Source organism: Chinchilla lanigera, unplaced genomic scaffold, assembly GCF_000276665.1.
Source record: "Chinchilla lanigera isolate Chin_1 unplaced genomic scaffold, ChiLan1.0 scaffold00010, whole genome shotgun sequence".
Classification (NCBI taxonomy): Eukaryota; Metazoa; Chordata; class Mammalia; order Rodentia; family Chinchillidae; genus Chinchilla; species Chinchilla lanigera.
Window position 1 is genome coordinate 8,388,453 of NW_004955411.1, and position 10,171 is coordinate 8,398,623.

Genomic DNA, 10,171 nt, shown 5'->3' on the forward strand with positions numbered 1-10,171 from the left:
GGGATATAGCTCAGCGATGCAAGTGCCTGCCTGGCAAGTGCAAAGTCCTGAGTTTGATACCTGGTACAAAAAAAAAGATGCCTGACAAAATGTTACATATTTTTAGGGCTCGGGATACAGCCAGTGGCATAAATGCCTGCCTGGCTAGTACAAGGTCCTGAGTTCCATTCCCGGTACCAAAAAAAAAAAAGAATTGTACAAATCGTATGCCCACTATCCACCCGTGCAATCTCTGTGCCCTCCTCTTCCATGAGCTCAGGAATGTTTACAAAGTGAGGAAGCTGGCCCTCTGCTGAGTTAAACTTCTAAACTTCTCAAGTTAACACAATGTATCAAACATTACAGAAGATAAACGGTTTCTTTCTCCCTGTGACATTATACCTAGTGACGTAGCCACAGCCATAGTGACGTGGTGACACAACAAATTTACTCATATATTTCTGAAGCTGGTGGTGCTGGTGTAAACTTACACACTACCGTCCTATAGAAGTACAGCACATACAACCACGTACAGCATGTGATACTTCAACCATAACAAACAACTGTGTTCCTACTTTACCATATTGTATATTATTATTTTATAATGTATCCTTCCCACTTATAACAAAGCTTACTGTAAAATACTGTGTCACATTATGGAGGCAGTGACCTCATACATGTTGTATTTATAATATCTGATTGTATCATTTTCTCTTTTCCTTGGTTGAACCTTGTTTTCTTCATAATTGCCATAGGAGCTATACCATCTACACATACTGGAGAGCCTAGATACTTAGCATACTGTACTATGCATATTTAAGGGCACTTCAGGATGAAGTTGCCTAATGATGTGTTTGTCAGAATGTGTACCTGTAATTAAATTATATGTAATTGTACAAAATATATTACTAGTTGATAAAGAATAAAACTAATATTGGTTTTTAAAAACTAGTAATATTTTGAACTTTGACCATAGTCTCCTATAGGATTTTCTCATTTCAAACAGATGTTGTTTAGCTAGGTATTTAGCTTTCAATCTGATTACTGTGGTAGACTTTCATAGTCTCTTAAGTTAATTCGAGCCTGGGATATAGCTCAATGAGACAAGCACCTGCTTGGCAAGGTACAAGGTCCTGAGTTCGATTCCCAGTACCCAGAAAAATAGAAAGTTTATTCACATCCTTCAGTTGTTTGAATGATTATAAAATCTTAATTTGCCTATTTAAAAACAAACACCTGGTTGGTATGTGTGCATAAATTAAAACAGTTTTCACTGAACTGACATTAAATAATACCGGTTCTGCCTGGCACGGAATTGTAGAATGGTGTGCTTATGTTTCTCAAGAGTAAAAACTGTCTTTATGATGATCGGTATTTTCAACCTTTGTGATAAAGTTTCCACGAAAATTTTGTGTTAATACTTACATAAATACTAAAGCAGTCATGGTAAAAATTATCAAAAGGAACCTTTTTTCTTTTAATGAAAATTAGTATACTGCTTTTCAATTTTGATCGAATTTGTTTCAAACAAGCATTTTATAGCATTCAACTTGGGAAAGTGCATACATAGGAAGGGTAGGTGGTCTGTGGAGAACTGAAAATAGCTGGTGGGTCCCACATCTAAATAAAACACTCTGAAGGGCACTTTTTAGTTTATATTTAAATATATCTGGATGCTGTATTCTGCAAGAAGGTAAAAAGTTGTCACTTTTTCATCCTGCCTCACTGATATTTTCAGTGATCCGGGCCTGCGGGCTATGTCACCTTTTAAACTGTCCTCTAAGGGGGAGGTAGTAGACATATTCAGGATGTAATGGTGCTTTCAGTGTAAAATAAAGATATTGACACAATACAAGAAGGCAGACTAAGTATTCTTGGAAGATTTACTGTGAATAAGTTGGTTTTTAGATCTTACCTTTGGATAGTTAAAATTTAACCGTTGTTGTCTTTTAAACTGTTTATTAGAGTTCATAAGTTTAAGGACCGTGAGGGTCGCAGACCTCGTCTTCTTGTGGCCAAAATGGGACAAGACGGACATGACAGAGGAGCAAAAGTCATTGCTACAGGCTTTGCGGACCTTGGTTTCGATGTGGACATAGGCCCTCTTTTCCAGGTACTAAGACATTGTTCAGAGCACTTTCAAAGTGTTGGCCATAAGAAAAACAATGATAGAGCAAGGTGAAGTGTTTAAGTCTTAAAAGAATATATTTAACATGTTCTCTATTTTTGAAAACATAATCCCATTAATAATGACAAATAATAATAAATGTTAATTCATGTTAAGTCAAACTTTGCAAAAATAAACGTAGTTAAGAAATGAAAATTTAATTAAGCTTTCAATTACTTTCAAAGGCCTTTTGTTTTTTTGAGACAGGGTCTTGCTATGTAGTTCAGACCAGCCTTGAACTCACTATGTAGCCCAGGCTGGCCTCAAACTTATAACAATTCTCCTGCCTCAGCCTCCCAAGTACTGGGATTACAGGCTTGTGCTACCACACCCAGATCAAAGCTTTCATTCTACTCTTTGAGAGGTAACTAATATGTGGGAAAGATGACCCTCATATTATTTCTGCACTGTTTTCAAAGGGAACTCAATCCCTATTTAAGAGGGCATTTGGGTATAGTGGCATAAATATAATTCATCCTATTTTTTAACCTACTTGTGGGGTAGTATTTCTTACAGACTCAGGGTTTTTCTTCTGTGCTAATGTGGTATCCTTAAAGTAACTTCATTACTTGAGAGTGTAGAATCATAAGCCTTAAAATCTTGCCAAACTCAGAACATTCACATGTTGATGAATTTTTGTGCTTTTACTTGTGTACTATTTCTGAGCTGGTATTCATTCCACATTTTCACATTTGCAATGAAAAATGTATAGGTACCCATTGGGGACCACTGCAAAGTGGCTCTGAGCTGGATTTAATATTAACCAGTTGGCTTTCTGTATTTACTTGTGAGTTGTCTGAAGCTTAGGCACCTTGTCTGAAGATGGGCAGTGGACTCATAGTAAGTGAACCTCTGTGAGTCCCTGGTCACCCCGAGCCCTATATTTACCTGTAAGCTGTGACTCCTCAAAGGACAAGATAAGGCCACAGCTGAGGACATTTGGCTCCAACCCCAATTAACTGCCAGGAGACTGCAGCTGCAGGCTCCACGCTCCTCCAATAAATACCAACCTAAACATAAGTTAGTTCTCCTGATTGCTGTAATTTACTACTTGGGAAAATTCTCCCAAGGTCCTGTGAGATTCTCACATTTTCTTGAGTATCCTCCTCCTTTGTTTGAAAATCAAATAAATACAGGCTGCCCAGAGAAGTCTTTGGCTAAACTCAGAGAATTTCGAAGCTGTAAGAGAGTTAGTCCCTCCTGGAGCCCTGAAATCGTTTCCACTGTCTTATTTATTTAAGCTGTCACCGTCCACTCGCTTGGGAGATTGTGGGCCTGATCAGCCCGCAATAACTAAGGGTTATTTAACCCAGTATTCAATAGGTACCTTGTATATGAGATGATGTAAGTACACCTGAATTAGCAAAGCAGTGTCACAAATTCATTAGTGCTGAAGGGGCCTATGATTTTGGTAACTCAGTTCATAACTCAGTAATTGAAAATAACTATTTAAAGCTATTTTCCTAAAGTGCTTAAATTCAGTTTGTAGGTGGTGAAATGTAAGCTCCTCCGTGCCATCCCTTCTCTTTATTATGCACTCACATGGGTGCTGTAGTCTCTCACCTAATTTCTGCAGTTTTCATGAAGGTGTGTTAGCTTATACAGTGTTATTACCTCAGTGTCTATGAGCAGACTCTGGAGCTTCCTAGGCTTTATCTTGCTGTTGTCATTCCTTCCCATTCTATTGTTAAAACTGAAGATCTTTCTTTCTTTCTTTCTTCCTTTTTCTTTCTTCTTTTCTCTCTGTCTTTCTCTCTCTCTCTGTCTTTCTCTCTCTCTCTCTCCTTTCTTTTTTCACTATTGGGGATTGAACCCAGAGCCTTTGCACTGATCTGTACTCCTCACACTGTTTTTTTCTATTTGAGGCAGGATTTGCACAAATTGCCCAGAGTGATCTCAGACTTGTGATCCTCCTGCCTCAGCCTCTCAGAGTGCTGTGATTAAAGGAATGTACCACTATGCCTGGCTATGATTTAATTTTTAAAATTGTATTTTGGATTTAGTCTCTTACTTCTTCGTAAATACTGTAAGATATTTCCTTGTACTGTATAACCTACTCAGTAAATGTTGGTATTGAAGGCATCAGATATACTTTGGAGAGATTGTAATGAGAGGTACTGTTTGCTTGTATTACTTCTTTATCTTAAAGATTCTTAGGGGGAACTATTTTCTTATGTAATTTAGACCTAGTTGATTAATTTTATGCTAGAAGTAAATGCAATATTGATATTTATTACGTCAGTAGTGTGAGTGGCTATCGAGTTAACAATTCTTAGTTATTGTGAGCTGATCAGGCCTGCAGTCTCCCAAATGAGTGGATGGCGAAGGCTTGAATAAATGGGACAATTGAAATGATTGTAGGGCTCCAGGAGGATCCAACTCTCTTACAGTATTTAAGATTCTGTGGGTTAAGATGAAAACTTCCCTGGGCTGTCCATATTTACTGTACTAGGTTTTCATATAAAGGAGGAGGATAATGAAGAAAATGCAGGAATCTAGGCTGGACTTGGGAAACCCTTTATGGAATTCTCCAAGTAATACTTACGTTACTTTAGGAGAACTAAGTTAACTCCAGGAAGGCCTGCACTGCAGAAGTTACATGCCTGCAGCTATAGAATTTTAATTGGGGTTGGAACCAAAAGTCTTCAGCTGTGGCCTTGTCTTGTCCTTTGAGGCCTCATGGCTTCACCCACCATTACAGGCCTCAGTAGGGACCAGCAGCTGACAAGTAAACACGGAAAGCTAATTGGTGAATAGAAGTCCTACTCAGAGCTGCTTCGGAGTGGTCTCCGTCAGATGACATCATTTATGTTACTGATTTCTTTTTGTTTATTGAAAAGAAAGTTTAGCCCTTTTGTTTGTGTGTTTCTTCTTTCTTCTTTCTTCTTTTTTTTGGTACTAGGAATCGAACTCATGACCTCAGGCTTGCCAGGCAAGCTCTTATGCCCCTGAGCTATATCTCCAACCCTCCTCTTTCTTTTTTATGACTTGTACTCAGAGTAACAGTTTAGCCATTCTTCTAAGATCATGATACACAGTATATTAACTATAATTATTCTCTAATTATTTTGTTATGAAATTTTGGTTTTTTTGTAGAAGAGTACATTTATATTTTCCTTATTACTATGCACTTGTATTACATTAACATAAAAAAGCAAAAAAATCAGAATGATGAAATATAGAGTGGTATTAATGTCCCAATTTATGATAAGAAACAACTTGGAATGTTGACTTTAAGCAGATAACACTTTTACAGTAGGCTTTCCTGGTCACTGTGCAGGGATAATGATCTGTCCCTTTCCCTTTTGATTGCCCAGACTCCCCGTGAAGTGGCCCAGCAGGCAGTGGACGCAGACGTGCATGCTGTGGGTGTGAGCACGCTCGCTGCAGGGCATAAAACCCTTGTTCCTGAGCTCATCAAAGAACTTAATGCCCTGGGACGCCCAGATATCCTCGTCATGTGTGGAGGGGTGATACCACCGCAGGTATTTCCCTTCTTTAGTATTCCCCTAGTACTAGAATGGGAATCTTGAGTAGTGATAGATTATTTGTCGTTCTAAAGATAAATTTATTGTAGATTCAAAGCCAAATTATTTTCTGGTGATTTTGCTAATTAAATTTTACAGAGCTGAAAAGTAGGAAGTGTTATTTTCTGTTCAAGTTACAGTTTAATTCATTATGTATTATTTTATTTAATAACTTACAAAGATTCTATGACAGAACCGTATCCATACAAACCAGTAATTTATGGTTGATATCTATCATCATATTCAATAGTCACTGACAGAGAAACAGCAGGATAAAAGCAGTGCTGCCTCACACCTGGAATAGAGAAGAATGGTGAACACACAGTGGATGTGTGAAACCCTAGCTGAGACAGTGAGGACCCCTTTTCTGGACGCTACAGTGAGATCTGTAGGTAGCTTGCTTCTGATACAGAAGAGCTACCTTTTCCATTTCTTCCACGTTCCTATCCGTAAATGTTGCCCAATCAGAAACTTTATTATCTAAGCTACTTTGGGTGATGGACAGTTTCCTTGGCACCAAAAATACCTTGATGGCATATAGAATCAGCTTGTCCTGAAGATTGTAGGCTGAATGGAAAAGGAAGTAGATACTTAAACAAAAATGTGGGGTCCTCTTAGGATAGCAGAAATGGGTGCAAAGTAACAGTTAATGTCAATTAGTTTATTAATAGGGTGAGAAATGAAAGCAGTCAAAATGTCCCCATTTTTCTATTCATTTGTACTACATGTTTCTACATATTAGTCAGATGTCTGTTACTGTAACAAATATCTGAGGTAATCAACTTGCAAACTGAAAAGGTTCATTTTGGCTCACAGTCTTGGCAGTTTTAGCCCATGGCTTTGTTCCTTTGGACCTGCGATGAGGCAGCACACCATGGTGGGAGCCTCCTGGCCAGGACACAAAAGAGGAGGAAACCCCTTGAGGGGCCTCCCAGTGACCTGAGCCTTCCCACTACACCTTGTCTTCTAAACCCCACTGTCACCAGTAACCCCAGGACAAAGCCTTTACTACATGGCTTGCATAGAACACTCATCCAAACCACAGCACACTGAACATATATGAGTAAAATGCTGCTGCCGTTCAATTAAAAGTCACTTAGTTTTAAAACCAGAAGGCATTAATATACAGTGTTTAATCAGCCAAGTTGGAATTTTCAGTTTCGGTGGTTGGAATAAATAAATATGATGTATCTTCACTAGTATGTTACTGCAATCGGGATTCTCCAGTGCTCTTAGCCACAGTAGCCTCCAAATGTTTTAGGCAAGTTTGGCAGTCACATGATTCCTGCTTATACCATGAAGCAGTGTCCAGCTCAGCTAAATAAAAAACATTTGGAAATAATAACTTTCTATTTGGAAATAACTTTAAACTAACAGGTAAGGTTCAAAAATGAAAATATAAAACAATATATGTACTGTATACCTTTACCTAGCTTCACTGACTGCTAACATTTTACTCCCTAACTACATTTTATGAAGCTTATATATAAGGCATACGAAGTCAAAAACCATTTTTCAGTTGGTACTTTCCTTGTTCTTTTCCAGTTGAATACTCTAATCCAAGTCCATAACTCAAATGTCAGGACAAATGGCACATAACATTATTAGGAAAGAGCGGTGGAATAACAAAAGCACATGTTCTTGCTAAGGAAGAGAGTGAAATCGAACTTGAACTATTTGGCCAGTCCCTATTCCAATCTAGAGTCTCCAACATGATTCTGGTAGTGTTTGACTGAGGTTTCTAACCACAGCCTATGGAGATGATTGTGACAGTATTTGGTCCAATTTTCTTATGAGTTTTTAAAACCCCTAGCCTTAGCCAAGCACAGTAACAAGTTCTGAATGCCTTTATGTGTCAAATGCTAGTTGAACAAAGATGATTAGGTAGGACCTCTGCTTTCAGTAATTCATATACCAGGAAGACACAGATTCATAAGATATGTTGAGTACCATTACAGAATCATAGTATTACAAGAACATTTTAAGAATACAATAGAGAAAGAAAAGAAATTGTTGGAGGATAATTAGCATGACCATATAATATATTACCCAGTTATGATCTTTGAGAGTAGAAATTGGTTGTTTTGGCTGTTTAAAAAGTTCTGTTGTTTTGGCTTTTAAAGAAGTTCTGCAACAATAGCACAAATCAGAATGTCCTATCATACATAATTGGGATCAGTACCTCAAAGATCATCCTATACTTGATATTAGAGCTGTAAATTCTCTGATGTCAAAATACCCTAAGCCTGGGGTAATATTTGTGCCCTGGGAATCTTTATGCTCAAATTTTGACTATGATTAAACTAACAAACAGCCATAGAATGAAAAAAAAAACTAATCTTTATTTATAGAAAATTCAACTTCATCATGAAGCCAAATTCAAAGTACTACCATTTTCTTAGCTGCAGATAAAATACTCAGGAGGAGATGAATAGCCTTGTAAATTTAAGCTATAATGTTATGACTAAATTTAGCACAATAATGACAGTGAAAAGTTAAGTGACAGAAAGTTATGGTATAGTATTTAGAAGTCCTTGATTAGGGTCAGACAACTTTCTAGCACCACCAACACGTGGGCAGAGTATGCTTTGGTTTGTAATGACATGGGGTTGGAAGGTGGTGCCACTAGGTATTAGTAGCGGTCCCACCATCAAGGAAGAGTTTGTCGTCCCACATACCAACAGTATACTACTTGAGAAAGTCTTGGGCATTGGGGCAGAGAAGAAAGGAAAGCATTCATTGTTTTGCTTGGTGTTCTTGATGTTAGAAATAAACTCTCTTCATTAACTAAACAAATTCTGCCAACAGGATTATGATTTTCTGTATGAAGTTGGTGTATCCAATGTATTTGGTCCTGGAACTCGAATTCCAAAGGCTGCTGTTCAAGTGCTTGATGATATTGAGAAGTCTTTGGAAAAGAAGCAACAGTCTGTGTAACATCTTGGGTTTGTTTTAGCCTTCTTCTAAAGTATTTCTAAAATTATGATCAAAGAAAAGAGTGAAATCATGCCTTCAGTTGAATCTCAACACCTGGTATATACTTTCCTTGAAAGTTTTACAATAAAATATCATACTTGTTGTTTTGCTATAACTTTATAAGTGCAGTGACACTTTAAAAATAAAAAGTGTTGGCCTTCACCCTCTATAACAATACTTTATCAAATGTATTATTTTAGAAAATAGTAGTGACATACTATTTAGGAATATTTCTTATAAATCTACTTACTTTTAACTTTAAGAATTAAACTTTACCCATGAAAAAATTTGGCTAGTTTTGTTCTTCAACTAGCATTACATTGCCTTATCAACCAAAAAATAAAATCTGTCTTAGAAAAAATAGTGGGGAGTATTTATGTGGCAAAATAGATTGTGGTTAGGAACCTCACCACTACCAGAATCATGATTCTGGTACTATTGATGATTCAGATTCTATATTGGAATAGGGAACAACTGGCTGAATCTTTCAAGTCTGATTTTACTCTCTTCCTTAGCAAGAACATGTGCTTTTGTTATTGCTTAGCTTGGCCCAAAATCCAGGAGAAGGGTATGTGAATATTCCCTTAAATAGAAGGACTTGGATTGTTAACATGGATTCCTTCAGGATTATGATGTAAGCTGTGAATATAAATGAAACAAAAGAATGTGACATAAAAATAAATTAACTCTCTACATCCAGAAAGATTTGCCCAATAAAGATAATTTTTTTAATTTTAATTTTGTTCAGATCATTTTCTTTTGTATGTGTTCATGGTACGTGTTTACATTCCTTGTGGGAATTTGGTATGTGTACATGATACAAATTTAAGAACATAAATATTCTAAAGAATAACTGCACTTTGCCATTTAGATTTGCTCAAATAGGGAAACTGTCCTCTGTTACTCGTATAATACATTAAATGAATATAAAATAAGTACCAGTGATTCTTTCATAATGAATGTCTGCTGTATTTTATTAAGTAAGAGAACAGCACTTTTGTGAGAGATTAATATTACAAGCCTTTACATATTACTGTAGAATTTCTTAACTACATTATGACACAATTTAATTTTTAGAGCGTGACTATTAGAAAGGTATTAAAATCACGATTTTTCCCATTTCACAGGTGTACATTGACTTCAATTCCAGTGGTATATTTACTGAGCCATTTTGCTTATTCTTCCTTATACAGAAGTGCATATCAGTTCAATAAGTATTTCATTTCTGTGATATATTGTTTGCTGAGTGACATGGAATAATATTCTTGATATTCAGTGTCTTTCTGGTGGGCAATTTTCTGAAAAGGAAAGGCCACCAAATGCTATTAAATGGCTTGTCTGTTATGTTTGTTACCTGGACCCAAGCCCCATGGCTTCACAACCCCACCTTTTAAAAACCTCTTTCCTGAAATACCTGTGGCATGGCCCCATGGGATTTAAATTTGGCCTGATGCTAGATTGGATTTCATTTTTATTATAGCCAGAAGATGGCAAAATTTAAACACTTTAGGGCTATTTATGT

At 36.9% G+C, this 10,171-nt stretch overlaps 1 protein-coding gene across 2 annotated transcripts in view; it reads left to right on the plus strand.

Moving 5' to 3' along the window:
- Mut (methylmalonyl CoA mutase) overlaps positions 1-9,387 on the plus strand; it is a 34,698-nt gene extending 25,311 nt beyond the window's left edge. For both annotated transcript variants that reach the window (XM_005377674.2, XM_005377675.2), the window contains exons 11-13: positions 1,945-2,092; positions 5,464-5,631; positions 8,482-9,387. In XM_005377674.2, the coding sequence (XP_005377731.1) occupies positions 1,945-2,092; positions 5,464-5,631; positions 8,482-8,610 (445 nt within the window). In that variant the 3' untranslated portion in view covers positions 8,611-9,387. The remainder of the gene's footprint in view (positions 1-1,944; positions 2,093-5,463; positions 5,632-8,481) is intronic.
- Positions 9,388-10,171: the final 784 nt, after the last annotated feature.